The following is a 19,545-nucleotide window of genomic DNA, read 5'->3' on the forward strand; positions in this document are numbered from 1 at the left end:
ACCTACATAGTGGAGAGTAAATAAAGAGGTGGTTGTTTTTTAAGTCCCTCAATTTGGGGGCAGTTTGTTCCATAGCAATTGGTAACAGAAACAACAGGAATGTGCTATTTTATACAAATGTATTTCTGAAAAGTGGACTGGCCATGTTTAAATATGCTAAAAAACTTAAACGTGGAAGGGAATCAAGTGGTGATTTATTAATCTTTGGTAAAAACAAATTTTTAATTGCACAAATATCAATGTTTATCAGACATTTGAGAAGTTCCAAACTTCCTGAGGCTGCTTGAAACACAATAAACTTTAAATCAGAAATACTACAAGACTCACTCTTCTTTGTGATTAGTTTGTGTGCTGGCTTAATAAATCAACCTGTTTATTGAGGGTCCAGGTACTACCCTAGGCCCTGGGATTTAACAGGGATGAACACAACAGGCAGCATTCCTGCCCTCAGGTAGACATTAAACAAGAAATGAGACATTAAAGATTGTGCTATGAGGGTAAAGTGCCAGGTGATGTGAGAATAATTGGGGATCTAATATCTGATAGGTTAGGGAAGGAGGCTTTGAGGAAATGCTGTTGAAGCAGGGTACGGGGGGAGGGGTGGGAAATGCCAGGGGTGAGAAGGCAGCTGGTGGTTGCAGGAGATGAAGGGAGGTCTGAGCGGCTGCAGCAGGGTGAGTGCGGGGGAAGAGGCGATGAAGCCGGAGCAGTGAGGAAGGTGCAGGGGTAAAGCAGCCTTGCTCAGGATTTTACTTCTCAAGGTCAAAGCAATGGGCAGCCCTGAAAAGTTTCCAGCACAGCAGTGACACGACACAGGTTATGAGATGGTTCACTAACTTCTCTTTACAGGGCGAAGGGGTCTGATCTGATGGGGGCCTTTTTATGGTTTTGTTGTGTTTTAAATAAAGATAGACTAGCCTGTGCTTACCTTCCCTTACTGTAAAAACAGTCGGGCTTTACAACAGCTTCGAATCCGTCTGGGTTCATTGAAGGCATGATGTGTATCCGGGTACTATTAATTAGATTTGTGATTTCAGGGTCTCTTCCATCGCTGGTTACGAGATACTCAATTAAATGCAGCAGCAGTTCCCGCCCTACAGTCTATAGGTGTTAAAGAGAGAAGAGGATATTGTTAGGTGAGAGGAAAACAGTCCCCAAAGCAGAAATTCCCCAACAAGAAACACTACACATAATATGTGAGACCAAAACCAGGTGTCAGACCACCGTTTCTCAGGTATACTGATACTCTGGCATGTGGCAATCCATCACTGGTGTGCTGCAAAACCTTTGTGAGTAAAAGGTTTTTGTTTTTTGGGTTTAAGTTAATTTAAAAAGAAGTACCTATCCGTAAATAATTTACTAAAAATGAATTAGAGTGGAGTAAAGGTTATTCTTATTATCCTATTTCCAGTTTGTCTGTCTTCCAAATACTTCCTGGAGTGGTGGCGAGAGGGGGAGCTAGAGATCAGGTAGGGAGTTGTGCATCTCCACAGGCATGCCTGGCACATGGGAGAGCCGTGGTGCGTGTCTCGGTGGATGATACGTGGAGAACCACTGCAGTAGACATGTAGATTTTAATAGAGAAAAATCTGAATTTGTAATATGCATAATTTAAGTAGGTTAATTTAAATAGGTCTGATTTTCATATTCCCCTGTTTCCAAGTTCTTTTTTTTTTTTTTTTTTTTTAACTTTGGGTTTATTTATTTATTTACTTATTTATTTATGGCTGTGTTGGGTCTTCGTTTCTGTGCAAGGGCTTTCTCTAGTTGCGGCAAGTGGGGGCCCCTCTTCATCGCGGTGCGCGGGCCTCTCACTATCGCGGCCTCTCTTGTTGCGGAGCACAGGCTCCAGATGCGCAGGCTCAGTAATTGTGGCTCACGGGCCTAGTTGCTCCGCAGCATGTGGGATCTTCCCAGACCAGGGCTCGAACCCGTGTCCCCTGCATTGGCAGGCAGATTCTCAACCACTGCGCCACCAGGGAAGCCCCCAAGTTCTTTTATCTCCAAATTCCCCTCTTGCACATTTGTGCAATTTTTGCCATACCTCTGTATTTCTGATTTCCACATCCTCATGTTTCATTGGCACAACATCCTCACAGTTTTTTGCCATATCTGCATATTATCTATACTATTATTTAGTTTGCATTTTCTTTAAATTGGCTCACTTTTTACTTACATTAAAAATAAGAAACTTTGTATAATTACCATTTTGCTAGATATGTTTCTAATTGTATAGTAAAATAAAAGCATGACTATGAAAACAGACATGGTCACATTCACATAAAATTACCTTATGTACCAACAATGACGGGGAAACTGAAGGCCTGTGAAAGAGCTTGCTTTATAATCCCCAAGGGAGAGATTTCCTTTTTTTTTTTTTTTTTAAAGGAATTCACGTATTCAACCTTATTCTAGAAAGATTTGATTAGGCTATATTACTTTTCCCCTGTAATCCTGAGTTCAAAGATTCTGCTTCTAAGTAAGGAATATTTACCTCTTACATGCGATCAGATGTTGTAGAGGAGTTAGTATATGGGAAATCAGGGCAGCAGGTGGTTAAATAAGGACAGTGCTTCTGGTGCATTAATGAAGGCCATGGGCAGGAACAGAATTTTCATTTATGACTGCTCTGTAGCAATTCATTGTTGGGACAAAGGATGAGCAATTCCATATTTTATGCCCCTCGCTGGCAAGTAAAGAGATCACATTTTATGAATTTATTATCCTAATGAACACAGAATAATTAAAATGGAACTAAGAAAATTTTAAATATGTAAATTACATATTTATAGGTAGCCATAAAATTCAGAGTGGAAGTAAATTCCATTCTGACTGCAATTTTTTTCCTACTCATGTCTATCTTCTTCCACCACTGTGATTTTTGTTTTTACAGTCAAAATTGTCACTTGAAAAAGGTCCTTACAAACCTTATAAAAGGTCCTTAATAACCAAAAAAGTCAAGTGAGTCACACACTGGGTTTCCAATTCGGTGTTTTGGAAGATCACGCACATTTGGACACTCCTTACTGGCTTCCCTGAAACCAGTGGAGGAGGGGCTGGCAATTTTAAGCTGTGAAAGGTGGCTTTAAAGGTGGGCAGTGTGGTTGGTTGAAGGGGCTTTTCTGGCCAGGGGTTGGGGAAGAGAAAAGGTCAAGGAAAGAGAGAAGGAAGCGAGATTTCTAAATGCTGGTTGGAGACTGTAGGATGGTTCCATCAGAGGGACGTACCAGGAAAAACCTGAGGCCCCTCTGAGTCCCAGGTCAAGTACCAAGTGAGATATATTGGAATCCCCACATGGTTCTAAATGTGAATTTCCTCTTAACTATCTGAATCCTACATTGTCATGCACGCCTAAACTCAAGACAGGAGTTGGCAGTTAAATTCATCCACCCACAAGAAACTGAAAACAAAGAGTAAGAAGCTGTGATTAAGCTATAGAACTAAATTAAGCAACTGTGGTGGTGTGGGTATAGGATAGAAGGTAAAAGTTAAGGTTTATAGCTAACGGCAAGGGTGGGTGCCGGGGGAGAGGAAAGGAGAGGACAGAAGACTTTTCAAAGTGCTAATTCCTTCACTTTTCCCAGCAATGGGTCATAGGATATTATCCAAAGTTTAAAAATATATATATTTCAAATCATTATAATTTCAGTTTTTCCTAATTTTTTGACTCTAGAAGAATCTTCCGATAATTTCTTATTTTGAGAAAATACCAAGTTCACCAATTATTTTCATTTCACTTCAGTTCTATTCTGTTAAATTCAAGTAAAGTTAAACCTCATACTTCTATTTAAAGATAACACGTATAATATGACACACATTTCATTTTATATCCTTTTGATTCCTCTTATTCTATTACTGTAGAAATACATAGATGTCTAGAATAGCATCTGGCAAATACTAATGATGGTGATTTCTGAGCGATAGTATTCCGAAGTTTTTATTTCCTCTTATTTTTCTAGTATTGCTTTTTAAATTAAAGAAAACCTATGTTATTTTTACAAAAACGATAAAATCATGATTCTTTCAAGGTAACGAATGTGTGACCGAGGTATTTTCTGTTTGTCTCCATATTCCAAAACAAACCACAAGTTCGTAACTGCAGAGGATGAAAGAAAAATCTTGGAAGTATGATAAAGAACCAATTAAGAGTCAGATAATTAAAAAAATGGTGAGGTAAACAGATGAAATTTCAGAGGGAGTTAAACAAAGTCCTCTTGTTTTCTTGGACCACATTTTCCTGTCTCTGTAACAGCAAATTTATGCCACATATTATTCAAGTTAATTCTTCTCAACCTTAATATAAATGTCTCAAACATTCATTCATGTTTTATGTATAGACCTCCCTTCGTTTAAAATTAAGTCTTTGAATATGAAACCTTAGAGAGACTACAATTTTAAAAAAGAATGTGGTCAAAACTGTTTCCGTTAGCTAAACCAGCCTTTCATTTAGCTCCTTTTGTGAGAGTGTGGACTTAATGAAAGAATCCCTAACGAAGAGCCTGAAAGTCTGGATGAGCACATCAGCTTCTAGAGTCTTTCTCTGATAATTCATCTGGTCATTAAGATGGCAGGAACCCAGGATGGACCTAGAGATTGTCATACTGAGTGAAGTAAGTCAGAAAGAGAAATATTGTATAATATCGCTTATATGCAGAATCTAAAAAAAAATGATACAAATGAACTTATTACAAAACAGAAACAGACTCACAGACTTAGAGAAGGAACTTACGGTTACCGGGGGAAGGCGCGGGGGGGGAAGGGACAGTCAGGGAGTTTGGGATTGACATGTACACATGTCTACATTTAAAATAGGTAACCAACAAGGACCTACCGTACAGCACAGGGAATGCTGCTCAATATTATGTAACAACGTAAATGGGAAAAGAATTTGAAGAAGAATAGATACATGTATACGTATATGAATCATTTTGCTGCATACCTAAAACTAACACAATATTGTTAATCAACTATACTCCGGTATAAAATAAAAAGTTAAAAAAAAAAAAGATGGGGCTTCCCTGGTGGCACAGTGGTTAAGAATCTGCCTGCCAATGCAGGGGACACGGGTTCGAGGCCTGGTCCAGGAAGATCCCACATGCCGTGAAGCAACTGAGCCCGCGTGCCACAACTACTGAAGCCCGCGCGCCTAGAGCCTGTGCTCCGCAACAAGAGAAGCCACCGCAATGAGAAGCCTGCGCACCGCAGTGAAGAGTAGCCCCTGCTCGCCGCAACTAGAGAAAGACCACATGCAGCAATGAAGACCCAATGCAGCCAAAAATAAATAAATAAAATAAATTTATTAAAAAAAAAAAAAAAAAGATGGCAAGAACCCAGAAAGCAGAAAATAAATTCTCTATCAGTTTTTCTTCAATTCAATCAAGTGGGAATTTGTTAGATAGATAAAAACGAGTGTTCTAGCACTTCTAAGAACAATTGGAAAAAAATTTTGAAGCAACAGTCCACAACTGGGTAGTGTATTGTGCAAGAGTGAATTAGAGGGTAGTGCCAACACTTCAGCTCTCCTAATGGTGGAGTTCGTTCTTAAAATGCTACACTGTAATGCAGCTTCTGGGGGAAAATAAGCCTGTCAGTTCTGGGGCTCCACATGGTGTGGTACAGACTTAATTCATTTGTCTGATTGCCTAGCTAAATCCTTCATCTTCAAGTATTAGCCTAAATATTACATTATCTAGCACACTTTTCCATGGCCTCCCCAAGTCCGGGTTCCATGACCTGCCTAGGTGGTCCTTTAACTCTCCTCACCTGTGCTCTCCTGATAGGGCTCACACATATTACAATGGCCTGACCGACCCTGACTGACCGCCCTACCCCCCCGCAACTCCACCATCCAAGGTCTGACGGCAGGGATCCTAACCAGCTTCCTGTGTAGCCCTGGTATCTCGCCCAGCTCCTGGTATATCACGTGCTCAATAAATGATTGTTGGTTACTGTTGCCAAATCCATTACAAAGTCATGACTATTCTGAGGAGGAACTTTCTGAAAACATGAGGACTTAAGGTTCTCAGTGAGAGGGGAGATACAAATGATCAAGTTAGTTCATTGAAAGGACGTTCAATACTGAACACACTTCACAGGGCTGGGGGCCAGCAATTCTGATCATGCCAAGGACTCGACACCCTGGCCCCCCGGCCCACCCTCACCAAAAGGAGATGGAGAGAAAGAGGATAATTATATGAGGAATTTAATACATGCTTAAAAGGAATTAGACACTTCGCCTGGAATAAGGATTAGTTTGGTCTAAATGCAAAAGGAAATAATTATCCAAAGCCATGCTGTGTAACTGAGGACATTTTGTCATCATCTGGGATAGTGGTGGAAAAAAGGGCTTGAGAAGTGGCAAGCTTTGTTTTGTCTTGTTTTAGTAAGTTTGGAACCTCTATTGCATGTTGACTACACAGCCCAAGATTTTCCAGGATAGGCACAATTTTGGATATTATGTCCTGTTGTTCATGTAGAACATTAAAATACCCTCTAAATATAGACATTTAGACATACAAACTACTGTCTAAATGTCTCTTATACCTAGAAAGTGTGCAAAAAACCATTTAGCCTTTATTTTTAGGTTGAAAACTATGATCACTATTATCCATATTTTTGCAATGTTTTTCCTTTCCACTATGTGTCTGGAATCCAATAAACTATAAATTAATGCCACCAAATGTGAAATTCTAAGTGTGATGTGGGTATTTCAGAACTCTATACCCAAATAAACCATCATAGGAAAAATAATTCATTGATGTTTAAGAAACAGAAGCTTAAAAAAAAAAAAAACTCTAGAAAATAAAAAGAATCAGAATTGGCAATTCAGTTATGCCTAACAGACGTAGACTGAATACCTCCCCCCATACTTAAAGACCATGGGCCCTGCAGTCAAGGGAACCTGTGGACCCAACCTCTCACCTGCACTTTGCCTGCTCCTGGATTAGCTTAAAATTCCAGGCACCCAACTTTTTAAACACATAGTCATGCCTCACTTGGATATTTCCATTAGACAGGGATTAGAGATGTCTTAACAATCTAGAGATTGCCCAGGTATAAGATTTTCTTTCCTGAAAAAATTTTAAAACATGGGATGGCAGATAGGCACAAAACATAGAACAGGGAGGGCTCGAGGAAGGAGCAAGGAGTGATTTTCCAGGCTTCTCTCCTGCACCCACATTTAGGCTGAGGGTACTAGATGTTTCCATTTCCAGTATGATGGTCCCAGCGTTCATTAAAGCTCTGATTTTAGATTATAGGTGATAGTTTACTACAAAGCCAGCCAGTAGCAGAATGAGGTGTCAGGGGAGGGCGAGGGGGACAAAGACCCCACTCCCAAACGATGTGAATGTTTGTGGAGCAGGAGAATGGCAGAGAGCCCCGCCCAGGGACCTCTGGTCTCATCCCTCCCAATGAATAACAAGGATTGGACGTCAGGTGTGCGCACACTGCCGATTAGGAGCCTGTGTGAATGACATCTGGGACTGGGGCTTCTACAATTCCACACGCTGATGTGTGTACAGATAAGAACCTGGATAAACCAGGAAAACACCTGCTAGTCTTACTAAAATGAGAAAAGTTAGAAGCTCAGAAATGTCTCCCTCACTCTGAAAAAGCATGAACAGCAGGCGACAAAGGTTTATCAAGGGCGGCAGGTGCTCTTTCCGTCGGCTCCCCCATGTGACTCTCCGGCAATCAGGGAGGGGAGGCAGGCAGCAGGCATGAGACAGGGACAGAGAAAAGTGACATGGAGATGCTCACTCCAGTCTTACTCTAAGAGTTTGCTACGCTTTCACATGGTGAATGATCCCAAATCTTCTAATCAAACGGGGCTGGAACAACTGGGAATCCATCCAAACAAAAATTAATTTGAGATAGATCATAGGTCTATATGTAAAAAGGAAAACACTAAAAAAAGAGCGTTCCAAAGGCAGTGGAGGGGGTCAAGGAGGCAGAGCCGTAGCTGGGAAAGGCTCACTGCTCAGGCTCTGATGCAGGCCCAGAGGACCAACAGAAAGAAACCTGCATTCCCTTCCTGGTCAACGCACTAACAAACATGCCTTCTGCAGAAGTGAGCAAAAGAAAGGCCACCTACAAAGCACTTAGCGTAGTCCATGCGCAGTAAATGTTAGCTACTATTACTCTTTTCTTGTCGACCAGTGCTGTATGGAGGGGAACTTGCCAGCCTGATCGATGCAGCATCGTGAGGACATGAGCTCATGACAAGGTGATTGAGAACAAGAGGAATATCATACAAAACCAGAGGAGGTTTGACTTCACTCTTTTGTAACAATTCTCACCTGAAAATGGGCCATTTTAAGTAGATTTTGCTCCCCTCAGCGTGCTTCATGCATTCCGGATGTAGCCAGGCTAATTAGCCTGAACTCACGATTCCGAAGATACACGGTAGCCAAAAATGTTTCACCTGAATCCCACAGACCTTTAGATTTAACTTCCAGTTTGAAGTAAATAGGGGGATGAGAGGCACAAAATCGATGATATTATAAGGAAGGAAACAATCCAAAATGTGGGACGTTCTGCAGGACACACAATGGATCAACGTTCACGCTCAAGTCTAGCGTCATGAAAAGATTCTTTACGTGCTAGATGAAAAGAGATTCAAGGGATATGTCAACCACATATGATGCATAATCTTGGACAGAATTCTGAACGGACACTTTTGGGGGACATTTTGAGGACAACTGGAGAAACTAGAACATGGGATATAAGGTAAAGATAGGATAAATATTTACTGACATGAAAGGGTAGCTTGTATTAACTGAAAAATGTTACAAAGAGCAAATTAGCATTGCTCATTTGGTGAAACTGCACACACAAAAATATCTGGAAGGATAAATGATAAGGAATCGACAGTCCTAATTTGTAGAAGGTCAGTATACAATGTTTTCTTTCTTCTAAGATGTACGTATGTTGATTTTGTAATAATAGCAGGTTATTTTTAATTTAATAAAGACCCGATTCTAAAAGAAGGCATCACGAAGTAGGTGAAGATTCTCGGGGGAAAATGGTGTGTGTGCTCAACATGACTGGGTCTTCCTGATGGTGCTGACGCTCACTGTTGCCTGGCCATGGGGTTAAGTGTGGGCAACACACACACACACGCACACACTGAGGTGGGGTCCAGGGAAAAGAGGAAACATTTAAAAAATACCGTGGTCAATTCTGTCCACCACACTACTCGGTACACATATGACCCCTGCTGGGCTTCTCCACGTGAGATCCACAAACTCCTAGAAGATCCATGGACCCTGAGATCAGCATTCAAAGTTTGTGCCAGAATAGCAAGGAATCCAACTAAAGAAGGTTAAGAATTACTGCCCCCAAATATTATCTATGTTGCTTTTTAAGAGTGGGTTCTTGAAAATGCTCTTTCAATTCCAAAAGGTCTAAGAGAAGAAGGATGAGTAAAGTGATTAAACCTTCTAATCCAAGTGACCCTTTTGCTCCTGGGTTACGCCATCACTTTCCCCAGCTCCTAGTGGCTCCCGGAGGACAGAACATACAAGATCTAAATTCAGGATAATAAGTTTCTCAATGGCCCCCAGAGCCGCCAGACACTGCTACCAGCTGGGACACATAGGGGATAGCAGGACTTCAGGTTCCCACACACAAAACACACTGGGACTTTTCCCTCTGAGTCATCTCAGTCCTTAGCATTCCTCAAAGAACAACAGTGAACGAGAGAGCCCTGATTTGATGGGATACATTAACTACCTGGAGGGCAAGATGTCAGAAATTTGGGAAAGTACAAGTGAATTCAGGGGTGAGTGAGAGGAAGGACTCTTGCTTTTCTTTGGAAGTTTCAACTGAGAGGATTAACTTCTGAGCGTCAGGCTGCAACCTCTGAAATGCCAGGAATTCAATAAATAAGCTACTGGAGTCAATGTCTCTTATTAAAAATGGATCCCACAGGACCTCGATCAATTGACTAGATAGCAAAAGAGAAAGGAAGTCTGGGCTGCTGTCTGTCATGAATAGTTGTTTTGTTAAAAACAGCTTTGGTCAGACTCCCAGCAATATCAAGCCTTTTCCAGCAAAGCCCATTATGCTTAAAAAAGTGACTTCCAACCACCCCCAAATCAGGTTCAAAGACCAACCACTCTCTCAAAGGCAAGTGTTTGCATCTGAGCTCCAGTGACAAGAAGTCCCCTGGCTCGGCAGGACCAGGATGGGTTGAGCAGCGTGCCTGGGAAGGGCAGAATGTGTGTGTGTCACGCGGGGTGGCGCCCCGGGGTTGGGGAGGGTTAAGCCAGGACAGGAAGCCCAGCATTCGAGCAGCGTGTGCCACCCACGCTACTGCAGACCTGGAAGTGTCATAACAAGTCAGCAGGTTATACTTATAGGAATATTCCTGTTCTTTGACATTCCTTAAAGTTAAGTGCGTTTGATAGTCCTACGTCAATTTTCTTTACTGTCAAGACTGGGCACTGTCTTTCCCTCCCACTGGATTGCCCAGTTGTGTGGGGTTCTGGGGAACAGAAGATCCTGCAGTTGTCATATTCTCAAAATACTCTGAGGAAGGAAGGTGAGAAATGGAGAGGAGCACCTTCAAATACCTGGCAAGAATGGCTGGGCAGGCAGGCGTGGTAAAGGGTATTTTGCAAAATGTAAAATAAATAACATAAAACAAAACAAAGCAAAATAAAAAGAGAGTGGATCCCCGATAAGCTGGAAAAGAGGCGAGACATCATGATGGAATTTAAGGGTTTGCTGAATGATGGGGATGACAGAGCCCTAAGCTTGACGGTCTAAACCAGGGGTCCCCCAACCCTGGGCCGAGGACTGGCACCGGTCCGCAGGCTGTTATGAACCGGGCCGCACAGCAGGAGGTGAGCGGTGGGCACGCGAGCAAAGCTTCATCTGTATTTACAGCTGCTTCCCATCGCTCGCATTACCGCCTGAGCTCCACCTCCTGTCAGCATTATGGCGAGCTGTGTAATTATTTCATTATATATAACAATGTAATAATAATAGAAATAAAGTGCACAATAAATGTAATGTGCTTGAATCATCTCGAAACCATTCCCCGCCTCCTCCCGGTCTGTGGAATAATTGTCTTCCATGAAACCGGTCCCTGGTGCCAGAAAGGTTGGGGACCGCTGCTCTAAACTTAAGCGTTGAAAACGCCAAGTGTTAGATTAAGAGAAAGTGACAAAAGCATTCAAAAAGCCAGCTCCTAGGAGTTTGGGTAGCTAGTTGGGATCTGATTGTTTTAGTTCAAATAGAATATTGCTCCTCTGCTGGGTCACCTCGATGCTGAGCAGGAGACGGGGAAAACCAACACAGGCAGGAGTTCGGGGACTTGCTGGCAGTCCAGAGCTGGGGCACTGTCGTTCTTCCAGACCCCAAACAAAAAACGTTCCAGTTACCTGCACAGGGCACTGGGTAAACAACCAGATGGCTGTGCTGGTTTTTGGAACCTGGTTCCTTCAATCCTCGCAGAAGGCCTCACCGGAAGACCTTTCCAGATTCTTTGCTACAGTGTCTGCTGCTTCCTTTGCATTTAGACAGAGCACAAGAGACCCGAGGGGAAGCTTCTATGGTGACATGTCAGATATTCAAGCCATACACATACCTCATCTCCATGCATATTTGCCACGTATTTGAATTCTGGAATCCCGATTCTGTGTTCCTTTGGAAAGCGTCCCACAGTAAGAACCCACAGGTTTCTGCCTTTACAGGGAAGAAGAGTATAGAAAAATGAGTTGTGTTTTGAAATGACGAATGAACTCTGGGAGAATGAGAACCGTGAACAAATGATGCTGCTTCTCCCACCTGATGGATGTTTCACAACCACCTCAGTTCATGTGACTAACGCTGCCTTGCTTAAAACACTTTTAGTTTCCAAAACCCTTTCAATTTAGCACAAATATTTAAGTTCTTATTCTAGAATGTGACTTTTTAAAATCGAAGACTTATTAGGCTATGTAGATCTTATTTTTCCAAAATGTTTATATAGTTTGCTCTGAGTTTCTGGTGCTTTATAGAAGCGATCTTGCTAATTCACACAGTTACACAAAATTATTACTGATAGTTGATACGGAGGGTGCCATAACTCTCAGTGCAAGGAACGTGAAGAAAGCAACAGCAAGAAAATATGTAACTCAGAAGGGAGATTGTTTTTACAGTAAATCCTGAGTCCTGTCATATTCAAATGCTCATGTAACACAGCCTCTCAGCAATGAGTGTTCTTGATGGGCATGAGTCCTGCCATGTGAGCCGGGAAGCACAAGCCATCCTAACAATGCCTCAAGGGAAACTTCTAAGTCCTGACTCTGCCATAAATGGTGTGATTTGGGCAAAGGAGGACAGAGACTCAAGATTGTTGAACATCTGCTCTGGGCAGATGTTACCATTGCATCTCTGGTTCACGTTACCTGAGGCAATCCCTTGTCCTGACCCAGGGAGATGGATTTTTAACCGGATTTTACAAATGAAAACACTGACCTTCAAAAAATATTAAATAAACTGCTTATGATCACACAGCCAGTAAGAGGCTGTGATTTGAGCCGCAGAGCCAAGACCTGAATCCTGGCCTATGTGACTCAACTCTAGGGCTCCTGCCACTAACGAAAACTGCCTGTCTCTCAAGAAGGTTGGTGTCCTAATCTGTAAAATGAAGAGGTTTCTTTCGATTCTAAAATCATCTGGCTCTTTTAATACAAACACTTTAAAATTAGAGATTGGGGAAATATTTGATATCCAGCACCTAGATACAAAGTTCACATATCTGTGACAGCTAAGCCTTCTGTGGAATTCAAGAACCCAGGAAAGGAGTTTAACAGCAGCTCGTGGGCTAACGTTGAGCGGACTTCTGCAGAATTTCGGGTGTAGTTCCTTCAGTCTGGGGGTCCAATGGGCTGGGGAATACCCAGTTGCCATAAGGAATCCAGGGAGAAGCAGATACTGGACTTGTCTTTTTCACCATTTATTGTATTTTTAGAAAGGTTTTTTTAAAAAAATAAATTTATTTTAATTATTTTATTTTTGGCTGTGTTGGGTTTTTGCTGCTGTGCGCAGGCTTTTCCCCAGCTGCGGCGCGTGGGCCTCTCACTGCAGTGGCCCCTCCCGCTGCAGAGCACGGGCTCTAGGCACACAGGCCTCAGCAGTTGTGGCACGCGGGCTCAGTAGTTGTGGTACACGGGCTTAGTTGCTCTGCGGCATGTGGGATCTTCCTGGACCAGGGCTCGAACCTGTGTCCCCTGAATTGGCAGGTGGATTCTCAACCACTGCATCACCAGGGAAGCCCTCACCATTCATTCTTAATTTATTCTAATAATTATAGGGAAATTCGTCTTGACAGGGTGATGCTTTATATTTAGTAACTGCAGAAATTGTCAGAAAACACCCCCAAAAGGCAGTCTATCTGATTGGTGTCACCTGTTCAGTGCAGCACACCCACATCATTCATTTACACATCCATTTATTTAGTACCACTATATCCAGGCATTTAACCAGGTGATTAGACCCTACAAATAAGTCACACTCTCTACGCCCAGTGAGTTTCTGGTCTAGTGGAGAACAGCAGCGTGCAAACATCATTACACTAGACTGTGACATACACGACCTTAGAGTGTGTATAAGGTACTGCTGTGGCTGTAGAATAAACGAGGAACTTTTTCCAAGGAGTGGGATCACATAAAGCTTTACAGATGTAGGGGTTTTAGAGCTGACTTCTAAACAGAGTTCTGAAGAATGACTCCGAGTTAGTCATGTGGACAAGTACAATCCATCCAGTGATTTCCCGCCAGAACCGCTTCATCAACCAGATCCTTTCATCCCCCAATAGTACCAATTCTCAGGTCATCTAGGGCTTCAAATCTACCAAGTTAATATTTTCACGTGAAGCAAGGGAGAGGTTTTTCTGAGCTTTTTTTCTATTAATCTTGGCTCTTTAGGTTTCCTTCTGGGGAATTCTTTTCTGTAGCTATTAATGCTTTTAAACCTAGAATAACCACAGATTTATACAGAATCTGGCCTAGTTCCCTCACAGACAAGGGAAAAAATTCAGTATCATCTCAACATAATGTTTACTAGTTGTTATATTTCTAACTCTGCATTTGCAACAGCTGACCTGTAATATAAAGGATAGTGTAAGACAATAAAAACCTGACTTGACAGGGGTATCCAATATTATTTGGTTTAAGGAAGGAGGAAATCAAACCAATAAAACCTAAGTGAAGAAGTACTTGGGTGGTAACTCAATCTCAATTTTGACTCGAATGGCCCCTAAGTAAACCACAAGATGAGAAACTTACCTTGAATAACCTCCATGGCACAAAGTCTGAGAATGAAAACCTGGAGATATTCACCAGGAATGACAAGCCTCTTAAAGTTTTTTAACCAGCCTCTCCAGCGAACACTGGTTATCTCTGGCTTAGACCAGAGTAAATGCACAAAGGACAAACTATTGACTTTTCACAGCTTGATTGCCAAGGTGAGGGTAATTTAAATAAGATTTTTTTCTGCCAAGGTTGGACAGGCTGCCTTTATTCCTCAAAGTTCCTGCTAATACCAGGTGTGCTCAAGAGTTCTGAAATGCTCGGCCACTTTCTCTTCACTGCAAAGTAAACAAAACCTAGATTCCAGGATTTCAGTATCTATATCCAGGAGCCCACTCGGGGCTTGACACATAGCCCAGGGATGTGACATGGTGCCCAGCTGAGTTCGCTTGTAGGACCAGGAAAAGTCTTACAATTCAGAAGGCTTCACAAAGATCCACAAGGCAAGGAAACAGAACGCTCTAGGTGTTCAGGAGAAAGTAGAAGGAGAAGCTTGGAAAATGAAGTACAGCTTCAACAGGTAGAAATGCGAGGAGTGTCATTCCCACATCAGAATCACCTGGATCCTTGGAAAAACACCAATCCCTGAGCCCCATCTCCTAAATCAAATTCTAGGGGGAGGGCCCCAAACCTGCACTTACCAGGCTCCCTTGGTGATTCTGAGGCCTATTAAAGTTTGAAAGCTGCTGAGATTGAGGCAGTGAATATCTGGATAGATTTGGGAGGCAGTGGATCTTGAGGTAAAATCATCTCATTTTCCATATAATCATGAACATGTTTCTATATTAACAAATATTCTCTGACTACATCTTTTTAAATGGCTGCTTAGTATTTTATTACACAAATGCAGTACCATTTATTCAACCAATGCTCCATCATTAGGTGTCCAACTCTAAGTAATTTTATGTAAATTACAGCATGTCCACTCAAATTACGTACAGAATTTATAATGTAAAAATATTTTATCATGTGAAAGAAATCAGAATGCAAAATTATTTAACTACAACCATATAAAACAGACTGTTCATTAAAAAAATACCATGGAAGAAAACAGATCCAAAGCATATAAAGCTTTAAATGAAATAATGGGCGAGTCCCTACAAGAATTGAAAACTGCACATTGTCAGTAATAAGGGGCTAAGTGATAGGATGATAAAACCAAGTACTTTTTTTTTTTTCACTCTTCCGTCTTTCCAGTTTTTAAAAAATAAAATACCAAATCTTATCATTTATTAAGTTCAGAGACTGTGCCGGGCACTATGCTGTGCACTTTATAATACTTGATCTTTATGGCACCTTTGTGTGGTGGGTGATATCCACAATTCATTGATTTCAGTGGAAGAACCAAGGTTCAAACCCAGGTCTGTCTGATTCCAATATCTGTGTTCTTCTGATGACGCCAGGCTGCCTCAATCTCCCTGAAAGTACTAGGTAGGCCAGGGCCAACCCCACCCTGGCGGGAAAGTTCCCCGGCAGTTCTTTCAGCATGGCGCTGCCATAATTTGCGCCTGGAGCAAGTTCCAGGCTGCTACCTGGCTTTGACGATTGAGCCAGAGCAAGACACCCAAATCGAGGGCTACCCTAGAGGGACAGTCCATACTGAGTGTTGGCATAACGACCCCATCAGACTTTCTCTACTCCCAGAGTTTCAGCGGGACATGCCCAGAGAGAAGCGGAGACGCTGCGTGGGTGGCCCGGTCCCAGGAGCAGAGCTGCACTGTCGATGAGGCTGGTTGTATTCATGGTCCCACCCACCAGGCTCCGATCTCCAGGGTGATGGATCAGTTGTTTCCTAGACTTCCATATTTCTCTTTGTGTCCTTACAATTACCCTTGGACCTAAGTCAAACCTTGGGGGAGCTTCCTCAAGGCATGAGTTTGTGACCTCGTACATAGTGGGAATAACAACTCCATTGGCAAGGCTGATGTAAGGCTGGCGAGTCCCTCCTGCCTTCCCTAAAAAGAAGCCAACGATCTGACACCAAAACTTCGGTCTCATGTAGGTATGTTCCCATTACCACATAAACAAAGAGCTGAACACAGCACGCAAAGCCCTATTTCAAATAATGTCCCAGAAGAGCTGAAAAATTGCAGTGACTGCAGTCAAGTTAAACACTCAGTCTCCAAAGTCATGTGTCCTTGGGCTTGAAAGTGGAGGAAGAGGTTCCTGCTAAGTGGCTCATGACAAAAACAAAACAGACGCAAACAAAACAGGGACAAAAGTCTCCAGATTGGCTGTGTTTGCACAGTAGTATGACTCACAGCTCAGAGCATTTTACATTTATTCACTTAGCCCTGAAACCACAAGTGGTAGGCACAAAGATTATCCTTTCACACAGGTGGATGCCATCTTAGGGAAGCTCATAAGGCCATGGTTCTCAACATGTGGTCCCAGGACCAGCATCATCAGTGTCACCTGGGAACTTGTTAGAAATGCACATTCTCAGGCTCCACCCCTAGGTGCTGAGTCAGAGACTCTCGGGGGGAGAACCAGCAGTTTGTGTCTTAACAAGCTCTCTGGGGGATCTTCACACATGCTAAAGTTTGAGAACCAAACTAACAAGGGATGGTGCAGGATAGTCTATTCAGAGCCTGCTCTGTTCTTAACCACTATGTAGCACTGCTTCAGTCACCTAACAGATGGAAAATATCAGAGAAATGTGAACCTGTGCCCCAAGCTTGCCATGTCCCATTTCTGGTGTTGAGATTTTTTTCTGTCTCCCCTTGGGAGAATTGGAAATGGGAGGAAGACGTTGAGAGGATCCTATGAGGAAGGTATAGAAGTTAAAGCTATCATCTGCTCCCTTTGGTATGCAAATCTCAAACTGGTTTGCCAACTGATGTACCAGTTTGTCCCCAAACTGCTCTCTATTCAAAGACTACAGGCAAGGCAGTCCTTCCCATCAGGAAGCTTGCACAAGCCTCTTAGATAGCCTCATCCACCAGAGGGCAGACAGCAGAAGCAAGAAAAACTACAATCCTGCAGCCTGTGGAACAAAAACCACATTCACAGAAAGATACACAAGATGAAAAGGCAGAGGGCCATGTACCAGATGAAGGAACAAGATAAAACCCCAGAAAAACAACTAAATGAAGTGGAGATAGGCAACCTTCCAGAAAAAGAATTCAGAATAATGATAGTGAAGATGATCCAGGACCTCAGAAAAAAGAATGGAGGCAAAGATCGAGAAGATGCAAGAAATGTTTAACAAAGACCTAGAAGAATTAAAGAACAAACAAAAAGATGAACAATACAATAACTGAAATGAAAACTACACTAGAAGGAATCAATAGCAGAATAACTGAAGCTGAAGAACGGATAAGTGACCTGGAAGACAGAATGGTGGAATTCACTGCTGTGGAACAGAATAAAGAAAAAAGAATGAAAAGAAATGAAGAGAACCTGAGAGACCTCTGGGAGAACATTAAACGCAACAACATTCACATTATAAGGGTCCCAGAAGGAAAAGAGAGAGAGAAAGGACCCAAGAAAATATTTGAAGAGATTATAGTCGAAAACTTCCCTAACATGGGAAAGGAAATAGCCACCCAAGTCCAGGAAGTGCAGAGAGTCCCATACAGGATAAACCCAAGGAGAAACACGCCGAGACACATAGCAATCAAACTGGCAAAAATTAAAGACAAAGAAAAATTATTGAAAGCAGCAAGGGAAAGATGACAAATAATATACAAGGAAACTCCCATAAGGTTAACAGCTGATTTCTCAGCAGAAACTCTACAAGCCAGAAGGGAGTGGCATGACAGACTTCAAGTGATGAAAGGGAAGAACCTACAACCAAGATTACTCTACCCAGCAAGGATCTCATTCAGACTCGATGGAGAAATCAAAAGCTTTACAGACAAGCAAAAGCTAAGGGAATTCAGCACCACCAAACCAGCTCTACAACAAATGCTAAAGGAACTTCCCTAAGTGGGAAACACAACAGAAGAAAAGGACCTACAAAAACAAACCCAAAAGAATTAAGAAAATGGTCATAGGAACATACGTATTGATAATTACCTTAAACGTGAATGGATTAAATGCTCCAACCAAAAGACACAGGCTTGCTGAATGGATACAAAAACAAGACCCATATATATGCTGTCTACAAGAGACCCACTTTAGACCTAGGGACACATACAGACTGAAAGTGAGGGGATGGAAAAAGATATTCCATGAAAATGGAAATCAAAAGAAAGCTGGAATAGCAATACTCATATCAGATAAAATAGACTTTAAAGAATGTTACAAGAGACAAGGAAGGACACTACATAATGATCAAGGGATCAACAATCTAACATATAAATATATACGCAATTTAAATTGCATAAATATAACAATTTAAATATATATGCACCCAACATATGAGCACCTCAATACATAAGGCAACTGCTAACAGTTATAAAAGAGGAAATCGACAGCAACACAGTAATAGTGGGGGACTTTAACACCTCACTTACACCAATGGACAGGTCATCCAAATAGAAAATTAATAAGGAAACACAAGCTTTAAATGACACAATAGACAAGATAGATTTAATTGATATTTACAGGACATTCCATCCAAAAACAGCAGATTATACTTTCTTCTTAAATGTGCACAGAACATTCTCCAGGATAGATCATATCTTGGGTCACAAATCAAGCCTCAGTAAAGTTAAGAAAATTGAAATCATATCCAGCATCTTTTCTGACCACAACGCTATGAGATTAGAAATGAATTACAGGGAAAAAAATGTAAAAAACACAAACACATAGAGGCTAAACAATACGTTACTAAATAACCAAGAGATCACTGAAGAAATCAAAGAAGAAATCAAAAAATACCTAGAGACAAATGACAATGAAAACAGGACGATCCAAAACCTATGGGATGCAGCAAAAGCAGTTCTAAGAGGGAATTTTACAGCTATACAAGCCTACCTCAAGAAACAAGAAGAATCTCAAATAAACAATCTAAAGTTACACCTAAATGAACTAGAGAAAGAAGAACAAACAAAACCCAAAGTTAGCAGAAGGAAAGATCATCAAGATCAGAGCAGAAATAAATGAAATAGAATCAAAGAAAACAATAGCAAAGATCAATAAAACAAAAGCTGGTTCTTTGAGAAGATAAACAAAATTGATACACCATTAGCCAGACTCATCAAGAAAAAGAGGGAGAGGACTCAAATCAATAAAATTAGAAATGAAAAAGGAGAAGTTACAACAGACACCGCAGAAATACAAAGCATCCTAAGAG

The 19,545-nt window shown here is 41.7% G+C and overlaps 1 protein-coding gene across 3 annotated transcripts in view; it reads right to left on the reverse strand.

Moving 5' to 3' along the window:
- CPM (carboxypeptidase M) overlaps positions 1–19,545 on the reverse strand; it is a 93,775-nt gene that overhangs the window by 39,137 nt on the left and 35,093 nt on the right. The window contains exons 3-4 of one of the 3 annotated variants that reach the window (XM_059936449.1): positions 11,597–11,694; positions 929–1,101 (exon numbers count right to left, since the gene is read on the reverse strand). In XM_059936449.1, the coding sequence (XP_059792432.1) occupies positions 929–1,101; positions 11,597–11,694 (271 nt within the window). Of the gene's footprint in view, positions 1–928; positions 1,102–2,494; positions 2,677–11,596; positions 11,695–19,545 lie in introns of those variants that run through there. The other 2 variants (XM_059936450.1, XM_059936451.1) reach the window with 2 other exon arrangements.

The sequence above is a fragment of the Balaenoptera ricei genome, chromosome 10 (genome assembly GCF_028023285.1).
Source record: "Balaenoptera ricei isolate mBalRic1 chromosome 10, mBalRic1.hap2, whole genome shotgun sequence".
Taxonomy (NCBI): Eukaryota; Metazoa; Chordata; class Mammalia; order Artiodactyla; family Balaenopteridae; genus Balaenoptera; species Balaenoptera ricei.